The 17925-nt window shown below is 47.8% G+C and overlaps 6 protein-coding genes across 6 annotated transcripts; 3 read left to right on the forward strand and 3 right to left on the reverse strand.

Moving 5' to 3' along the window:
• The first annotated feature begins 101 nt into the window (after positions 1–101).
• Positions 102–4996, forward strand: BDR25DRAFT_263506 (uncharacterized protein). The gene is made up of 7 exons (XM_033686822.1): positions 102–236; positions 318–373; positions 424–712; positions 774–1067; positions 1117–1507; positions 1574–1703; positions 1758–4996. Exons 1-7 carry the CDS (start codon positions 234–236, stop codon positions 4501–4503), a joined length of 3909 nt encoding a protein of 1302 aa, XP_033546460.1. The 5' UTR covers positions 102–233; the 3' UTR covers positions 4504–4996.
• A 2234-nt stretch (positions 4997–7230) lies between these two features.
• On the reverse strand, positions 7231–8420 carry BDR25DRAFT_356353 (uncharacterized protein; the record flags this gene model as incomplete). Its single annotated transcript, XM_033695621.1, has 8 exons — positions 7231–7400; positions 7464–7545; positions 7574–7636; positions 7749–7870; positions 7899–8157; positions 8189–8207; positions 8253–8287; positions 8382–8420. 8 exons carry the CDS (start codon positions 8418–8420, stop codon positions 7231–7233), a joined length of 789 nt encoding a protein of 262 aa, XP_033546461.1.
• Positions 8421–8444: 24 nt separating this feature from the next.
• BDR25DRAFT_356354 (uncharacterized protein) lies at positions 8445–10327 on the forward strand (the record flags this gene model as incomplete). The annotated part of the gene is made up of 12 exons (XM_033695622.1): positions 8445–8513; positions 8584–8700; positions 8726–8854; positions 8890–9009; positions 9058–9105; positions 9179–9233; positions 9281–9632; positions 9684–9716; positions 9767–9863; positions 9952–10041; positions 10086–10133; positions 10190–10327. The coding sequence occupies 12 exons, from the start codon at positions 8445–8447 to the stop codon at positions 10325–10327; spliced, it is 1296 nt and encodes a 431-aa protein (XP_033546462.1).
• A 165-nt stretch (positions 10328–10492) lies between these two features.
• BDR25DRAFT_46527 (uncharacterized protein) lies at positions 10493–13343 on the reverse strand. Its single transcript, XM_033698608.1, has 3 exons — positions 10737–13343; positions 10628–10686; positions 10493–10578 (listed from the first exon to the last, which is right to left on the reverse strand). The coding sequence occupies exons 1-3, from the start codon at positions 13220–13222 to the stop codon at positions 10547–10549; spliced, it is 2577 nt and encodes an 858-aa protein (XP_033546463.1). The 5' UTR covers positions 13223–13343; the 3' UTR covers positions 10493–10546.
• A 654-nt stretch (positions 13344–13997) lies between these two features.
• Positions 13998–14989, forward strand: BDR25DRAFT_288530 (uncharacterized protein). The gene is made up of 3 exons (XM_033688397.1): positions 13998–14126; positions 14186–14243; positions 14313–14989. The coding sequence occupies exon 3, from the start codon at positions 14414–14416 to the stop codon at positions 14981–14983; it is 570 nt and encodes a 189-aa protein (XP_033546464.1). The 5' UTR covers positions 13998–14126; positions 14186–14243; positions 14313–14413; the 3' UTR covers positions 14984–14989.
• A 14-nt stretch (positions 14990–15003) lies between these two features.
• On the reverse strand, positions 15004–16622 carry BDR25DRAFT_46533 (tRNA-guanine transglycosylase). The gene is made up of 2 exons (XM_033698609.1): positions 16299–16622; positions 15004–16252 (listed from the first exon to the last, which is right to left on the reverse strand). The coding sequence occupies exons 1-2, from the start codon at positions 16537–16539 to the stop codon at positions 15024–15026; spliced, it is 1470 nt and encodes a 489-aa protein (XP_033546465.1). The 5' UTR covers positions 16540–16622; the 3' UTR covers positions 15004–15023.
• Between the last annotated feature and the right edge of the window lie 1303 nt (positions 16623–17925).

Below are 17925 nucleotides of genomic sequence, written 5' to 3' on the forward strand. Positions count from 1 at the left end.
TCCCCCGCATTAGGCAGCTAATCCGGTCTAACCCATGTCTGGTGTGTTTTAAAGGCGTGCGAACTTCAGGTCTTATCAATAACTTCAGGCGAGTGCGCGATGTTTGAAACCCCCTTTCAGCACCCTTCTTCACGACATGCTTTTGCCGCTACTCTTAAACCTCTTTGCCAAAGTCTAGCATATTGATTGGTTAGATCAGACAGTTCTGTTTCTCCATCAAGTGAAGACGAGGGATGGTAAGTTTGTGACCTATTTCTTATTCTTGAGCTGTTGCTTGGCCACTGGCACCTAGCACTCACCTGACTAACCGCCGACAGGCAGCGGCGAAGCACTTCTTGAACGAGTTGGTTCCGGGGACTGACCCGCAGATTGAGTAGAGGCCACTATCCCACCACTGCTTCGTCACCATCTAACAAGTCGTAGTATTGTCGCAGTGCATGGCCTGAATCCGAAAAACAAAGACACACATGCGCTGAAAACCTGGACGGCCGGTGACAAGTTATGGCTGCGTGACTTCTTGGCCCCCAAATTGCCAAATGCGAGAATCCTGCTGTTCGGATACAACACGAATCTAGCACGTGACGCCAATCTAATGAGTATCGGTGAACACGCTGGGAATTTGTTGAATAAGCTAGCTCATAAAAGAAGCGAGCATCCGAAGAGGCCAATTATATTCATTGTCCATAGTTTGGGAGGACTTATCGTAAAACAGGTAGGCCACCATTATGGTGACCACTCCTTTCACTCTTCCGCTAACTTCGCTCGTCACCCAGGCGTTAGTTGAGGCAAAGATCAGTAATGATGCCCGATATACTGACACCCGCTCTTCGACATTCGGTATCGCCTTTTTTGCGACGCCTCACCTTAGCGGCAACTATGTCGCATTTGCAAATGTCGCATGCAAGATCGTTAACACAGTCCTTCGAAACCCGCCGAATACCCTGCTGGAAGACCTCAAGAAATCTTCGGCTTTCTGTCAGAAACTCAACGAAGAATTCCGCCACCAACTTGAGGATTACTATTTCGTAAACTTTTACGAGACACAACTCCAGCGAGGAGCAGATGTGGTAAGTTCAGATGTGTCGAAGGTATTGCGATGGCACTAACTCCGCACATATCGTGGACAGATACTCCGCGCAGCTGCATCTTGCGGGCTCCCGAGAAGTCCTCGTGCCAATGGATGCGGACCATCTCAGCATCTGCAAGTTCCCTACGGAAAATTACAACTATGAACAAGTTGAGCATGAGATCCTACGGCTAGTCAGAGACGCCTTGAAGTCTGTCGAGGATAAACGACGGTCTTCTACTACGTCACGTATTAGCAGCTATTCAACACCACGTATGGGCAGCTATTCAACGCCACGTATGAGCACCTATTCAACCCCGCGTATTGGCAATATTTCAACACCTCGTATCGGAAGTTATTCAACACCAGGCTCGGAACAGCAATTTCCCTTCTCCTCGCAGGGCGAGGATGGCGATTTCGGACCAAACATTGCTTCACTATGTAAGTAGGTAGGATATGATGTACTCCATGGAGAGACTGCTAATGACCTTCCCTCAAATGTTGCAGTCGAAGTACCGTATGACGAGAACCCAGACTTTGTGGGGCGGCAGAAGATCGTGAAGAGGATGATTGAAAATCTCACTTCGGATGATGAGAAGAAGCATCGAGTCGCCCTCTATGGTCTTGGTGGAGTAGGGTACGCTTCCTTGCACGTGGCGGTCATACCAGTAAGGTGAGCTAATTGTGCCAGAAAAACTGCAATCGCCATCCAGTGCGTGTATACCATCAGCAGATCTCACCCCGACATCGCCATTCTGTGGATAGATGCGAGTAGTGTTGAGAATTTCCACAATTCTATTGTCACCGTTGCCAGAGCTCTCGACATTCCAGAAGCGGATTCTTCTACGGCTGATGTTCTATCATTGGTTCGGAATGCCCTACGGAATGGAGCTTGTGGGAAATGGTTGGTCATCGTCGATCACTGGGACGACTTCCAGACATTTGCTAACACAGACGGTGATCATGCCATCCCCAACCACTTCCAATCCAGAAAACTTCTAGATTTCTTGCCCCACTGTGCTCATGGTTCAGTTGTTTTAACCACTCGAAATAGGAAAGTCGCCAATAAGGTCACAGGAGGAAGATTATTAGAACAAGTCCTCCAGCTGAGTAGAACAGAGTCCGAAGATCTCGCACACAAGAAACTATTGGAGAAACGTCACAGCAATGATGAAGTCCGGGAGTTGGTTGAAGCTCTAGACCATTTTCCACTCGCGATTATACAAGCGACGTCATTCATCAGGGGCAATGACATGGATGTCCAAACCTATCTCCAGCGCTATCGAGAGAGCAAGAACGATGCCCTGGAACTCTTTGGACATAGTACACCAGATGGGGGTGGTGAACTGGGTGTTGAAAACCCGGTAACAACCACATGGATGATGTCCTTCCAACAGGTGCAACACAATAATCCATACGCCACAGATCTTCTCTCCCTCATGGCTTTTCTCGACCACAGCGATATTCCTGAGAAGCTTCTCTGGCAACAGGATGAGAATCCCGGATTCAAATTCGAAGGTGCATGTGGGGAGCTGAAAGCATATTCGTTCATCTCTGAAGCATATCCCATTGGCTCTCCTGCAGAATCGCAGCCACGAGAGAAACCATTACGGCTGTTCAATATCCAACCTACTGTGCAGCGTGTCCTGCGCCTATGGCTTCGAGAGCACGGCAAATCTCAACAATGGTCTGAAAGCGCTCTCATTGCTGTTTCCAAGGAGTTCCCACCTCCAGAAAGTTGGAACGAACATTGGAAGACCTGTGTAATATACCTGCCCCATGTCGAGGCAATCCTGGAGCACCTCCCGGAGTCTACTACTGAGGAGAGACACAAGAGCAATCTTCTACTTAGTGTAGCCTCATATCTTCGCATTCGCGGATTCCATGAAGCAGCGGAGCGCATGGGGCGCGAGGCATTGAAAATTCACAGAAAGATGCTTGGAGACGATTCCGAGGCAACGATTGCACTACTGGCTAGCATGCATTGCCTATCTCGCATCCTTTTTGAGCAAGGACGAATACAAGAGTCAGAGGAATTACAAATTCCAGCTCTAGAGATCTGCGAGCAGAAACTCGGAGCGACTCATAGAGATACTCTCCGAGCACGTCTGCATCTCGCCGCTATACGAGGCATTCAGGGCCAGTACAAGGAGGCCTTGGAACTCCAGCAGAATATCTTTGAAATAACCGAATCGACTCTAGGCCAGTGCCCGGAGACATGGCTCGTGATGCGCGACTTGGCAATCACATGTATGTATCTCAATCGCCAGAGTGAAGCCGAATCATTGCAGCGAATGGTTTTTCGAGCCCGGGAGAATCTGCTCCAAAAAGATCATCCCGACACCCTAACCATAATGAGCGACCTCGCCTCTACTCTTATCGAACAGGCATGCTTCGATGAGGCCAAGGAATTGCTCGTCGATGTTGTGACCCACAGCAAGAGGGTACTAGGAGAGCGACATCCTCACACATTGGGTGCATATGAGGAGCTCAAGTTCGTTCTCAAAAGCCAAAGACGTACAAAGGATGTTGCACGATTAGAGCGGCTTCTAGGTCGCTTTCAACGCGAGTGGAAGGACGGTTCAGAATGTGGCGCGGGTGGAAAGAAACCTAGGATTAGAGGGAATATGAGTAGTTCGATCGTCACGTATGCCTACAAGAGGAAAGCTGTGGTATCAGATGAGGAGATAGTAGAATATTATGGTGGGGAGGGGGAAAAAGAGTTCGAGGCTGGGGATATAGGACTCGGTCTGACACTTTTAAACTCAGGACATGGCACTATGAACGACGGAGAGAGCGAGGACGAGGAGGACGAGGAGGACGAGGAAGATGGGCCAGGCCAAGAATTCGCGACCGTCAAGAACGCCCTCCGGCTAATGGTTGATGGCATCTTGCGACTACCTATGATTAACATTGCCAGGTGCACTCCGGATACACTGATAGAGGACGAAGCAGACAATACCATTGAAGCTCCCCAAACGACGGACACGCGTAAAGTAGCACATTCTCATCAAGACACGACTGGAAAAGCCCCCGATGGACTGTTGCATAGTCCTTCCGACCATGAGCAGATGCAACCCTTGCTCCAGGATCCTGCCCCAAACACTACATATAGCAATATCAAGCTCATTAGAACAATCGAGAAGAAGGTCCAGCGTAATTTGAACCGAGAGACTGGAGAAGCACTGCTTAAAGATGGCAAGGAACTGCTTGAGGTTACAAAGACAAAGTGGAAAACGACGAATCTAAAGGATTTGAAAGATTTGAAGGATTTGAGGGTTCCTTGGGGAGCGGCACTGAAATCGAAGTCAAGGGCAAAAGGTGGCGGAGGTGATAAAAAAGATGGAGAAGGTGAAGGACAGGAAGAAGACATCGGAAAGGAAGAGGCCATTGGAAAGGAAGAGGCCGCGGTAGAAGCGGACGTTGAGAAGAGTTAGCATCGAAAAGTACACTTAGACGCAGGCCACTATTGAGAGGAAAGGGGAGCAAAAGAATGACCTTTGCTTTGGTGGCACATAATTCCCCGCATTAAAAAGATCCGTAACTCCTCGGATCACAGAGTAGAAGCCTCTAGTGGCCACATGTTTACTAGACATCCATGCACCACACTGGAAGTCTATGCCTGGATCACAGTTTGGGATTGCCATGATCCAGGATGTCGAACGTACTACAGTCATTTACCTCTTCATGCTGATGAGGGCAGTCGCTGCTTCATTTTGCTTTTTAGCGATGGAGGAGGTGCTCGGATAGGGTAGGGGAAGCTTCTACGGTTGCCAAGTGGTGAGGACACTATGCTTGAGGGGAGCAGAAGGACGCTTGACCAGCTCTTCGTCTATGAGAGACAATCGATTCTAGAGCTACAGTTTCTGTCAATTTACCAATTTCTAGCGTTCCGGCAGATAATCAGTAACAGGTGGAGGAAAGATCTTGTATGGCAAACGGTCACACTCTTCACTCAACACCTATACATACTACTGCAAACTAAGTTTTTTTGCATTTACAAAGTGGTTCTTAACCCTCAGACCGCGCGGTCGCTAAAATTCTGCATATATACAGTAAGGCGGGTCGCTTCGTACTGCAACACGTCCATCAAAATGCTCCACTTATCTGTAGTAAGCCAAACCATCGGCCGCATCTGCACCCGAAACTTGCTCATCTTCCTGTTCCTGCCTGAAGGTGCCGCTGCCCCTGCTGCTATCAAAGCCCTAGGAGATGGACTCAAGCCACAGTATCCGAATTTCCTTCCCTACCCGACACGATGAACTTCCTTGATCCTAAAACTCCCACTGCCGTTCTTCCTGAAGGCCTCTTTTCTTACACCTTTGATCAAATTCACAACCTGAGTTACTAATTCATACTTCGTACCAACACATCCCCAACACATGCCCCTCCCAAATTCTCAACCTCTTTAAAATCCACCCCACTCTTCTAAATATAGCTGAAGCAGAAGTTAGCTCTGTATTAGTTTTCCATACACATGAACTACTTCCAAATCAAAATCGCTTTTGCATTTCATTGAAAGCCAAGACTCTTGTACAGCCAACCTTTAGCATCCTTCTCTATTGTCTCCTAAATCACCTCAACCTAATCCACCTCCTCCCCTACATCCATAATATGAAGCCGGAGCAAAACGTCAACCTTTTGCTCGTGGGAATTGTACTGCTTATACATAACCTGCCTACTCCCCCCACGGGAGATGCATTTAAAAGCACCGACCGCTGTTCTACGGCGACTTTATGGCTAGACTAGTCTCCACTAAGTGTACATCATCTTGACAATGAAAAGAAATAAGCTATATAGCTGTAACTCTACTGCTATAGTTAAAACGTATACCTGCTTTTCCTTCGCAGATAGTATTACCTAGATACTTAAACTATCTACTACATCTGGTTGTCCTTCCTAATCAAAGAGCCTCTACTGCTCCTTACTACATTGTTAGAGCGTACCCAAGTAATACAATCACTTAAATCACACCCCTGTTGTCATATAAACAGACTGTATACCTGATCGGCACTTAGGATACTGCTTACACCCTCCACCACCCACTTCTCTCACATGATCAATAGTGACCGGTACTACACTTGAAGTATTAAGTGAAAGTGAGATAGCATCAACATAGAGTAAGATATTCCTTAAAAAGCGCTATTATTCTTGCATTAGAAACTACAAGAGGGCACGGTCAAATTAGTTTTACCTTAGCTGGTTTGCGCATTGTGGATAGGGTCTTTTGCGATGAAGATCGTGGACTTTGGTGGGGTGTACATACACATGGAACGTCTTGCATGAGCTGAGGAGGGGACATATGGCAAACGACTCGACAAGGGAGCGAGATCCAAACAAGGTGGAATGAGTGTATTGTAAGGTCTGAGGAGCTCGATAGAGCTCTGAGCTGACTATATACTGTACGAGATAGGAGCTATGCCTAATGAGTGAATAGTGCAGTACATGGGTATGATATCGCGTGAGACACGTGCGACAGAACGCATGACCTATTTAAATATATAGCGGGGTCTTTCGCTGCGCCTCCCTCCCGTTCAATCAACCAACTTCTCCCTCACCTGTTTGATAGAAGTTGCAGCCCCACGTTCTTCATGCACGTTGAACTGTATCCACACATCGGCACAATGCAACAGAGTGTTTATGCAAGATTCATCCCTAAATGGAAGCTTATCGAACTGTTAGAGCGGCTTTTTGTACCAGAGGCCTGGAGCAGCGATGAAAGTGCTTTACGCATCTGCACAACGCAGTGCCTTCACTAAGACATGCTAGAGTGATGAGGTTTGTAATAGGTCTTAGATGTGTCACGAAAGCTGACCAATGGATTCGTCTCCATAATTTTACGAACGCAGTGGTTTACTAAGTAACCTAAGGGACGAGGCCGACATGTGCAGGGCGATGACCTTACCCTTCAGTTTATTGTCCCTGGACCTACTGTGCCTAACGGCAGGTAATTAAAGGACATGAATGGTAAAAGGAAGTCATCCAGGTATCAGTGGTCGAGCACTGTGGTTGTTGGGTCTGGGTACTCTAACGCTTTGACCGAGTATAGCCAGTTCGAAGACATGGCTACATATTCAATTCCATCGATCTGACACGCCCGCATTCTTTCTCGGTGAATAATTGCTTGCAACAATCCCCCTGTGGCGTTGGTGCATAATCCGGAATCATCTCAGAGGATTCTCCCAAGCGGCGAGGTCTTTCGTGCCTTGCTGGGCGTGCGCCATGCCACATATTTGATAATTAGTCGAGCCATAATTAAGTTTGCTACCCGTGTACAATAATAGGAGTCTAAAATACGTACAGTCAAATGAATTGTATTCGCGGACTGCCCACGCTGCGAAGACCAGATGCACCCTTCACCTGTTATTCCTCCTGCGTCCTCCTACGTTTGGCTCACGACAATTCACAAAGATGACTGCTTCATAGCTATCTTGTGTCTCAAGGTATTTACTTATACCCGCGATAGTCTTTCCTAGAATCTAATTATTACAGCATCTTTAAGCGCACGGTTTGATCCACGATGCTACACCGACACCTCTTCGCTGCCCTCGCCCTCGCTTCAAGCGTATCCTGCGACAACATTCAGATCACGCTTTGGCGGAGCGGAGACTACACTAGCAATAATACCCTAAAACCAAAACTTGACCTTTAACTACATGTGAGCTGCATTAAGCGGGGCGACGCTGCGGAACAACTCGAACTCGAAACGCTCGAAGACCTCTAGGAAGAGAAAGCCCTGTCTGTATATCAAGACGGCAGTATTCAAGCCCAATCCCAAACTATCGTCCTCTTCACCGCAGAAGACTACGATCCAAGTGCCGAGATTAAGGACACATGTTGATAGTAGTTGCTCGAATAATTTCGAGGAGTTGAAGGGGGATAAATGGAAGAGCCATGAGATGCGAGACGCATTTTTTGGAGTTCCATCGGGCTATAATCTTAATGAGGACCCAGCGGACATTATTTGTAAAATACCCATATGGTCGGGCAGGTCGGGATGCGGAGAACCACTGAATCGAGGAAAATGAGGCCACTATGCCCCTAATACGCGTGAGATATACAGAAGCAACGCTGGCTGGAATAGGCGGACGCTAGTCCTAAACAGGTTGCTACGTGACGCACCCCATATCCCACATTCACCCTCAACGCGGGGTCACGTGCGACAATAAAGTATACCCTTCCTGACAGGTCAGGGATATCTGTGTCGAGGTTGTATGATATCTTTGGTCACGATATCTGGTTTTTAAAGATGTCATGTTTGCTTAAGAAAGAGACTCTTGGTCAAGAGCTTAGCGCATCAAGAGTTGTGTGGTACTGTGAAAATTGGTGTGCCGCGAGGCGCAGGTTGACACATGTTGAGCCGAGCCCGAAGGACGAGATGTCTTACCTTACCTCCACGTCCTCCAGTTCGCAATCTTTCCCTGAAATTAGCACGATACATCATGGGGTTCGGAGCAAGCTTTGCATTTTTCACTTCGGCTATATTGCTCTTACTTATTCCCCTCCTTATCCCCCAGCCCAGCAAAATCAAGGCAGACAGAATCGGAGGCGATCCGGGTTTATTTGGCTTCAAGCCCACACTCGGGAAGGTGCAATTTCTGTTGCACGGGCACAGATTAGTGAATGAGAGGTTCGTATTCTTTCAAAAAAGGCGCGTAGTATAAGGCCGAGATGGCGCTTACGTACGACGGGTATATATACTATTCTGTACGCAAGATCAACTGTTGGTTGATTATTCGCACCTTTTTGGTTGTATTGGCGCAGTGGTACAGAGCTCCGTCCTTACACGTAGATGCTAGCACGCTAATGGAACGTACTCACAGTGTAAGGACAAGAACTACTTCCTTCAGTACACCAATGTAGATCGTCTAGTTCTTTCCCCAAAATATCTCGATGAGCTTCGAATGGGAAGTGCTGCGAAGTTAAATGCTTCGTTTACATCGGTCGAAAAACTACAGGGAGATATAGTGTTGTGGATATCATCTTGAAAGACCGTCAATCGCATGATATTTGTAGAGGAAGGCTTACCAAAAGTTTACGTATGAGGCCTCACATTGTAAAATTTCTCAATATCTAGCTAATGTACAATAACGACGATAGTGCTTTTGCTAGCAAGGGAGTTCACTCAGGATCTGTCACAAGAGCTGCGTGGCTGTAATGACAAAAGGTAGGGATGTAAGCGAAACTAGCTATCATTTCCCTAAAGTTTGCTAGAATACTCATCTTACAGCGCACACAAATTGCTCGTATCACTGAACTGGTCCGTGTCCTCGTTTTTCTTCGTTGGGCCGTCCCTTTCTCGCAACAAGGAGTGGCGAAAGTTATTCTCTGACTTACAACCTGCTATCATATCAGTGATAATATGGTTAACATCAATGCCGGAGGTCCTCCGTCGCATCTTGGGTCCTGTCATCACTCTAACTAAGAGGTTAAAGAGTGTTCATGCCGCTGTTCGACGGCATCTCTTTCCGCCTGGTCAGAAAATTAACGATGCCAAAGATCCTTCAATCCTACATCACTATCTTACAGCATCGAAAACAAGGGTCGAGAAACATGTTGTAGCCAAGTTCTGCATTTTAAGGAATTTAGCAGTAAGTGGACATCGGATGACCAAAAGATGCTTTGCTGACTTACCTTCCAAGTACACACAGTGACAAAATCTGTGAGCCATGTACTGTTTGATCTGTGCTCAATGCCTAGATACATCGACGGCCTCAGGAATGAGGTAGAAGAAGTCTTGGCCGCGAACGGTGGACATGGGACTCAGAGGCCACCAAGAAGCTCAGGCGAATGGATAGTTCTCTGAAGGAGTCCTAGGGATGGAATCCTCTAAGCTACAGTGAGCAAGTATCAAACTTTCGCTATCTAGGCTAATCTAATCGAAGTCTATAGTTTCTTTCGACGGCCTCGTACTCGCCAAAATGAAATTTTCAGACGAAACCATCCTTCTAGAAAGGACAGTTCATCAGTTTTCCGTCCGGACTAATGGCTAGAGATCCTGGATATCGTGATAACGAAGAAAATTTCGATAGGTATCGGTGTTTTAACGGGAGCCTACACCTGGGAAGTGGAAGGTTTACTTGTCCTAGCAAATTGTATGCAAGCACGGTGATGAAATTACAGGTCGGCCTGTTCATACTGAATTACGATATCAAGTTCCCGGATGGGCAAACCCAGAGGCCACCAAATTCGTACATGGACGCTGGTATAATGCCAAATGAGAAGCAAGATATTTATATTGAAAATTGGGGGACCATTTAAAGTTAGTTCCACCCCTAGGGAAGAGATTCTACTAGGGAAGAGATTCCAACTAGGAATTCTGATAGGATAGCGGAGCGCAAATAGTATTTAGTATAGATAACTGCAACAGAAAGTGTCCGCGAACACAGAACTTGCTAAACATGAGATAGAGATAATGTGGAACTCGCGGACAAGACATCAGACTGAGCGAGAAAAACTACCTCTAGAGTCCATGTTGAATTATCCGTTACCAAAGAAAATAGCTCCAACGGCTGGATACAGTCAGCCAACTACAAACGCTTTAATAATTTGATAGCGTACCTGTGAAAATGGCCAGAGCCCAGTTCCTAGTAATCTGAATTACATTCGGGGGACAATACCTATAACGGTCACTAATCATCGTATTCGCATGGCCGCTTAGTTGACTTACCTTTCCCCGGAAGCTTTCACAAAGCCATCCCAGAACAGCCACTGGGAGATGTACAGAAAGCAACCTGTGCTCAACACAAACGTCATCCATAGTTCTCTGATGTCAGGTTCCCGGTAATCTCGCAACAACTTAGGGGTTCTTTTTTTCTTGAACTGAGCTTCCAGCTCTGCGATGCGGCGGTCAAGGTAGCCCGGCTTAGAGCTTGCAGGGTTGGCGTTTGAGGGAGGCCGAGATATTTCAGGGATGCCAGATTCACCGACCCTATGCCCTCGGTATGAGGTGTCTTGATCATTCATCAACGGTACTGAAGGGCCAGGTTCCACGCTTATCGCATGCCCGTCGTCGAAAGGATTGGATCTCGTACTTGGAGCATGCGTGGAGGGATCTGAGATTGATGGCTCATACAGTTGAATTGTGTCGTACCCAGAGGTACCAATAGTTGGAGTCGGATTGAACCTCCGTCTCTGTATGGCATCTAGGTATGAAACGTTCATCCGGTCAGACGTCATAGCAGTACCGGTCCGGAGATCAGAGGGAACCGACGAAACGCGGGATGCAGGGACCCATTGTGTTTCTTCTGGATCAATTGCAATGGACATATGCGAAGAGTCAGAAACAATATCTTGCGAAGAAGCGAACGGGTTTTCAATGTAGGGCGTGCTCCTTGGTGCGGGCTCATCCCAAGTAGACTCTGGCGATTCTTGTGGAGTAACAAATTCCGGAAGGCAATACGGTAGTTGAAGAAGATCATTTGAAGCTCCGTTACTAACTCCTGGTTGATGATAATGGACTGATTGACTGCGCGAGAGCTGGAGTCTAGGTATGTCTCCAAGTTTAGCCCTAAGAAGGTATTCAACAAGCCCCCGTAGCCTTCCATGTAGATGTCGGTTTAACCATCTCCGAATGCCCCCGCGAACGATGTACTTGTTGATAAATCGCTGCCCTCGATTCGGAGGACGCCATCGCGGTGGACCACGACGCCTTCCGCGGTATGCAGCCCAACAACATCGGCCCAATCTCTCAATTGACTTTTGTAACATCTTGACTCCAGAGCTCCACCATTGTATTACTATTCTCTTTGCCTTCTGGAGAAACATGAGGCCGTGCTGAAGCGCTGTACCGAGTCCCAATAACAATGCTAGCCTGAAAGTAACGACACCCCAAATTATAATGGCGATCGGGAAGGCCATCATCCAGATCAATGATCCGATGTACATCTGCCTTGCATGTGGCCCGCGATAAAATGGAGACAGCCGGTGAGATTTGTAGAATTCCCTTTCCTGTCCTTTATTGGTGGTGTACCCGAGATAAACCGCTCCTAGTATCTGAACTACGAATTCGTTGAGAATAGAACTGTATGCAGTATCGATGAATAGATTAGCTTGCCAATTGTCCACGACCATCTGTCCATTTTTGAACCTCGCCACGGAGAGTTTTGAACTTCGAACGGTGCCAACGACCGATGTCAGCCAGGCTAGGCTCGGTCTGGAACACCATAAGAAGCCGAGTCGTACCCAGTCGAAATTCTCGAAGCCAGGGGCGGTCCTTAGAAGCCAGGCATTCAGGAAAGTCGTACCAATTTCGATTACGACCATAAGACAGGCCATCACTATGGTCCTTCCAGGACCTTTTCTAGAAGCCTCAGTGTCTTCTCCGTTCTGTGTATCCTGAGACTCCTGTGTCCCTGTTCCTCTAAGTCTCCCCCAGAACCTTGCAGGCCATTTCAGACCATTCTTGAAACTCAGCACGAACATTCTCACCCTGTCCTTGGTCCCATGATATTTCTCCCCAAATGGCGGATCGTACTCGGGAATGCCCCATTCCCAGCGGTCATGAGCGTAGTGCCATTTGATCTTCACGAATTGGAAGAAAAGAATGCTGAAACATGTAATCCAACTTTCTACGGCAAAGTACAGGAGATAGTAGGAAGGTGAGTGACACTTGTGGATATTCTTCCCACTTACTACCCCATCCACAGCTTGCACGGTCCAATTCCAAGGCATGATCCACTCCTGCCAATCATCTTTTGCCATCCCCCCAAAATGGGTAAACCCATGCCTCCATTCATCGGTGCAAAGCTCTTTAATCCAGGAAGCAATTTGAACAGTCTCGTCAGCATCCCCACAACAATTCTCATCAAGCATCATCCAATCCGGTGGAATTGACTGACACAACTCCGTAGCGTTAAGGATCGGCCACCCGTGAGTTCGGCAAGCGATGTCTCCGTGGCAATCATCGCACAGATGAAGGCCGGTATGGTTCGAGATAGTCGAATGCAATTCGTAGCATGACGAGGTCTTCCCACATTTTGAAGATAGCGATTCTAGAAGCTCATTGCCACAACCTTGACGGAAACATGCCGGAGCTTCACTAATTATACTGGTGAATTGTCGATAAGTAATTAAGGAGCCACATGTCGAGGTTAAGGAGACTGGCTGGGTAAACAGGAGTAGATAAACTACGAAAAGAATTGTTCGCGGAATCATCGTCGAAGGAGATTACATTGCCCTGATCCGAAACGTGAGAACGGTCGGTGCGCTCCCGATTTTGTGACTGCCGGTGCTTCGAGCAAGAAAGCATGACCTCATCGCCGGAGCCGAGAAAAATATCAGGCGATGTAACTTGACCAAATATGAAGAAAGGGTTGAGCCGATGAGAAGGCTGAGAAGTAGTTTCGCGAACGATGTCTGGATTCGGAAATTGTGGCTTGAGGCGTTATCACTCCACCCTTCCGGAGTGGTCGCACCGTACGAACTCTCGTCTTTAGTCCGGGGAAGGATGGTAGCCATTCTATCTCAAGGAATCCCTAAATGCTATTGAGGAGGGTCGGCGTCAGTATATAGAGAAAACAGCACCTATTCTATCTCTCATATTTCGGTTGGCGTATGAAGTGAACAAATGCAAAGCCATGATGGGAGGGAACCATATCGCTATAAGGCTAGGAATAACTAAAGTCTCGTATTAAGTCTAGTGGCACATATCTGGAGATGGATGGTCAGTTTTCACACGAGCCGACACCTTTCTCAAAGTCTGAATGGCACCTGTGCGTCTTCTACTCCTCTTTAGACATGCCGAGAACTTAGACGAGAGCATTTCTCTTTTGAGCCGTGAATGTGGCTTAGGGCACGCCCCCATCATGCGATGACAGACGGTGGTATGTTTGGCTGAAGGCAGTTTAGATGAATTTTTAGCCCGGTGCGACCATTCCACGTTGGATCGAAGTTTCTCTCTCGGAATATTTGCTTGATTTACCACCTTATGATCCTTCTCCTCAAATATTCAACAGCGGTGTCGTTTATCGCATTTGCGATAGGTGCCTATGGGGCCGGTGGGCCATTCGCACAGATCGCTCAGGTTGTTGGGTTCAACCAGACTCTCCCACTCTGTGCAGTAGGTGTTCTCCATATGAAACCCTCCAAAGGTGAAAGAGAGAGACTGACAGGAAGTAGCAAGCATGTCTAACTCTGTCCTTCCATGACTGCGGCTGTGAATTAGCAAACATCAACTGTCCGTGCAAAGCTCTAGCTGAAGCTGACTGGGAGGAGTTAGAGGACACAATACTGACCTATGTTGAAGGTACCTGTGATGGCGACAATACCAACGTCTTCGCAACCACTGCAAGGAGTTGTACCGAGAAGGCGTGTAAAGGAACAGATTTGCAAGTCGCTCTTGAGCAGATGAGCAGCCAGTGTCGAGTCACGGCAAGCACTAGTACCACAACGTCTACCACAACTTCTGGAACAAGTACTAGCACCACTTCAACATCCACATCTAGTCCAACCAGCGAACCAACATTAACTCCCTGTCTCGCCGACCCCGACGCACCATCAGCCTCTCAATGTGACCAAACAACCGCGTGCGTAGAAACAAATACGCAGAACTCTACAGGTGGGACCGGGTACTTCTGCGCCTGCCGAAGTGGATACAAATCTGACGTCCGCAATAACGATCCATATCTGCCATCACAATGGAAATTGTTCTGGCCCGGGCAGGAGAGCCGGGTATTTGTCAAACCTGGAGTGAAATGCGACACGCTATGCGAGGGCTGGATGCTTGGAGCAGATGGGTGCCAGGAGGTGTCACTTCACGGGAAGGTTTTGAGAAGAAACAGCGAAGAGGAGGGGCTGTTGATCGAAAGACATAACAAAGACGATGAGGATAGGGCTAAGAAACGCAAAGGGGAGGACTCTAGCATACCGTTCGTTTTTACATCATTTCTGTCCCTGCTGCTTGTATTGTTATTGTAACACGAGAATAATGATGTGTATTGAAATAATCTTTGGGTGCCTAGGAATGATCATCTTCAATCCTCAGCCGCTCTAACTGTTCTGTCCGGCCTATATTTTCTATACCCACTAAACCAACAAGCGCCTCATCGTCAATCACTTCCTTGACCTCAGGCTTGCTATTTGGCTGATGTCCATGGAACACGTTCAGCGGCGCACTCAATGGCTTGTATGCTTTGGGATTCTTCTTTGTCGACTTTCCGTGCTCCTGCGCTTGGAACTGGTACCCTCTCACCCGCGGTCCGGATCCAGTCTTCTCTGGTAGCTTGGGTTCATAAAATACTTCGAATGCTGCGACGTCTTGCTCGAAGTTGTTCGTTTCGATGCTATTACGGATGCCAGCGAAGAATGCACTTAGTATTTCGTGGTTGTGGAGTTGTATAAGGACCCAGCCCAGCATCTCTTTCGCGCCGAGGAGATGCTGGATGTATGCGCGATGATGTTTCGTGCAGGCATAGCACTTACAGCCTTCAGTCAACGGAATAACCGATTCCGAGTGTTCGTTCTGCCACATGTCGATTCCTAGGGATCGTCTCTCGGCGCCATTCGTCTTTTGAGGGGCAGGAAATGTAAATTCAAGGGCGATTCCAGCGTCAGTAGCCTCTGTTACAAACGGGACAGTGAAGAGATCCATCCCCAGCCCAACTTGACGCAATAGAGCCTGTGGACTAGTCGGGTTGTCAAACGACAATCTTGGGAGCGGTTGCAATTCCTCCGGAAGCTGATCCAGGAGATGGGAGTCGTATATGGCGACACCACTGATCTTATCCACCATATCATCCAGCAGATGTTCTAAATACCACGACTGCAGCTCTTTCTCGATCGGGAGGATCGGTGCAAAGACATTATATCGTGGGGTCCCTTTCTCGATTGTATTCCTTTTGGCAATTATATCCCTAGTCCAAGTTTCGGTCCTATCGCTCATCTTGTCCTTCCTTCTCGATCCGATCGTTTCTTGTCCAAATGGAATATCCGCCAAACCAACCACAATATCTGGTTGCAGCTTTCGTGCAGCGGCGGCGTAGTATTCTGAACTTATTGTCCGGAATCCCACCGACGTCAGTATGCCTATCTCCGAATTTGTATTTGTAGCTGCGCTTGGTATTGGTGGCTGTCGGCGGGCGCCTAGCACGATGAGCGAGTCGTGAGGAAGGGCAATGAACCTGCGAAGGGGATCCGAAGCTTCAATCTGAAATATGGGCGGAGTCTTTTGCGGGTGCTTCTCTACGACTTCATGCAATTAGACACATCCAGAAAGTCGTAATCTATAACTCACAATCCTCGAGAGCAATGTACACGCCATTGATGCCGGTTTTAGGAAAATTGTCTTGCGAAACATGCGGCACAATACCCCGAGAAGTATTTCCAAGGAATCCGGGAGTTAGTATAGTCTTTCTACTAGAGAGAGAGAGGCGGCCGAGGCGAGGAGCGAGGGTAGTTGTGCGTTTGAGGATGGTGAAATCAAGCATTTCTGGAGGAAGCTGAGAAAGATGGGAGGGCGTGGATTCGTCCGTCATGATAACTCTCAGGAGTAATGAGCGACAAAATTCTTCTATATGGAACAATAGAATATGGCAGTGGCGGGGTTGTTAAAAAAAAGCCTTACAACAAGTTTAAAGTTATGTCGACCGTAGGCTCAGCCTCTCACTGAAAATTGTCTGTGCATGCACGTGATAGCGTGAAGAAAGAAACACGACACACTCCGCGTGAAGTGTTCTTCAGAACATGGCCCACATTCATAAGCGCTGATAACCAACCTGTCCGGTAGGGTTAATACGCGGCTTAGGATCCCATGTACCTTCCGTCCTGAAATTCATCCACTCTAAGATGCTCAATCCCAGTCAACCACTCAGCCATTGAACTTGAATCGCCAAGTGCTTCGAAAAAGACCCCATCCTGCACTCACGCGCGGCGAAAAAAAAAAAATAGGCGCTCCCCCTCTCCGAGCAAGCCCCTTGAACAGGCCTCGACAAAGACGAGGTTCCGGGCCTTCAAACTAGAGTAGGCGAACCTTGCAATAATGTGCCCTTGCATCTGCACAGCTACCTTTGTCGATGGTTTCCTTCTTTTGGCGTAAGAACCTCGAAGAAGCTACTATTATCACCCCAGCAGGCAGCCAGGCTTAATGTGGGCTACCGTCCAAGTGCTCTCTTCAATCTTTCCCACTTCTCCTCCATCCCCTACATCCAATCGCGTCCTCTATTCTACAGTTTAGCCATCTTAAAATAAACCATTTATCCATCAAAATGCGTTCCCCAAGGTCTGCGTTGCCGAAACAATCGGAAGCCCACCACGGCCTCGGCCTTTTCGCCTCAATGACGCCATGGCAACAATTCTGGGTCACATCCTTGAAACCCACCATCTGCAGAGCCTACTTTTACCTGTCCACTAAGTAACACGCCGCTTCCGGGGTCACGTGATGCCCCGATCCCCATCGTCTGCATTTCTGACACGCACAACCAGAAGCCAGATGTTCCCGCTGGCGACGCCCTGATTCATGCTGGAGATCTGACAAACATGCACGATCGAGGAGCCTCAAGACTAGATAGACTAGATTAGCCCATTGCCCCATAAACGAAAGATTGTGGTCGCTAGAGACCACGATTACGAGCTCTACCCAAAGGACGAGGATCTTGATATGAGAAGGGGAAGGAAGTTGGAGTAGAAGCGAGTCACGTACTTTCATTGCGAGATTGCTATCAGTTTGCCATGCGTTCAGTTGATTGTTTAAAACAAGAATACGTTAGGGTGGGAGAGCAAAACGCTGATTGTTATGGGCTGGCCCTTTACGTTTCCTTCGGCTAGTGGTGCCATTACAGCAAGACAGAGGAATGGTTATGACAGCACTGACATTTTTGTCACGCACATTCCCCCGAGATATCATTGCGATGGTGGTTTTGGTG

The sequence above is a fragment of the Lindgomyces ingoldianus genome, assembly GCF_010093535.1.
Source record: "Lindgomyces ingoldianus strain ATCC 200398 unplaced genomic scaffold BDR25scaffold_20, whole genome shotgun sequence".
NCBI lineage: Eukaryota > Fungi > Ascomycota > Dothideomycetes > Pleosporales > Lindgomycetaceae > Lindgomyces > Lindgomyces ingoldianus.

Bases quoted from the DNA above. Each gene is read 5' to 3' on its own strand.
- BDR25DRAFT_263506 (XM_033686822.1), top strand. The intron at 1,068-1,116 runs GTAAGTTCAGAT...AACTCCGCACAT, and splicing joins TCCAGCGAGGAGCAGATGTG to ATCGTGGACAGATACTCCGC. The intron at 1,704-1,757 runs GTACGCTTCCTT...TAATTGTGCCAG, and splicing joins TATGGTCTTGGTGGAGTAGG to AAAAACTGCAATCGCCATCC.
- BDR25DRAFT_46527 (XM_033698608.1), bottom strand. From the start codon at position 13,222: ATGATTCCGCGAACAATTCTTTTCGTAGTTTATCTACTCCTGTTTACC. The intron at 10,687-10,736 runs GTAAGTCAACTA...TGACCGTTATAG, and splicing joins GTGAAAGCTTCCGGGGAAAG to GTATTGTCCCCCGAATGTAA. The intron at 10,579-10,627 runs GTACGCTATCAA...GACTGTATCCAG, and splicing joins GGCTCTGGCCATTTTCACAG to CCGTTGGAGCTATTTTCTTT.
- BDR25DRAFT_288530 (XM_033688397.1), top strand. From the start codon at position 14,414: ATGAGCAGCCAGTGTCGAGTCACGGCAAGCACTAGTACCACAACGTCT.
- BDR25DRAFT_46533 (XM_033698609.1), bottom strand. From the start codon at position 16,539: ATGACGGACGAATCCACGCCCTCCCATCTTTCTCAGCTTCCTCCAGAA. The intron at 16,253-16,298 runs GTGAGTTATAGA...AATTGCATGAAG, and splicing joins GTACATTGCTCTCGAGGATT to TCGTAGAGAAGCACCCGCAA.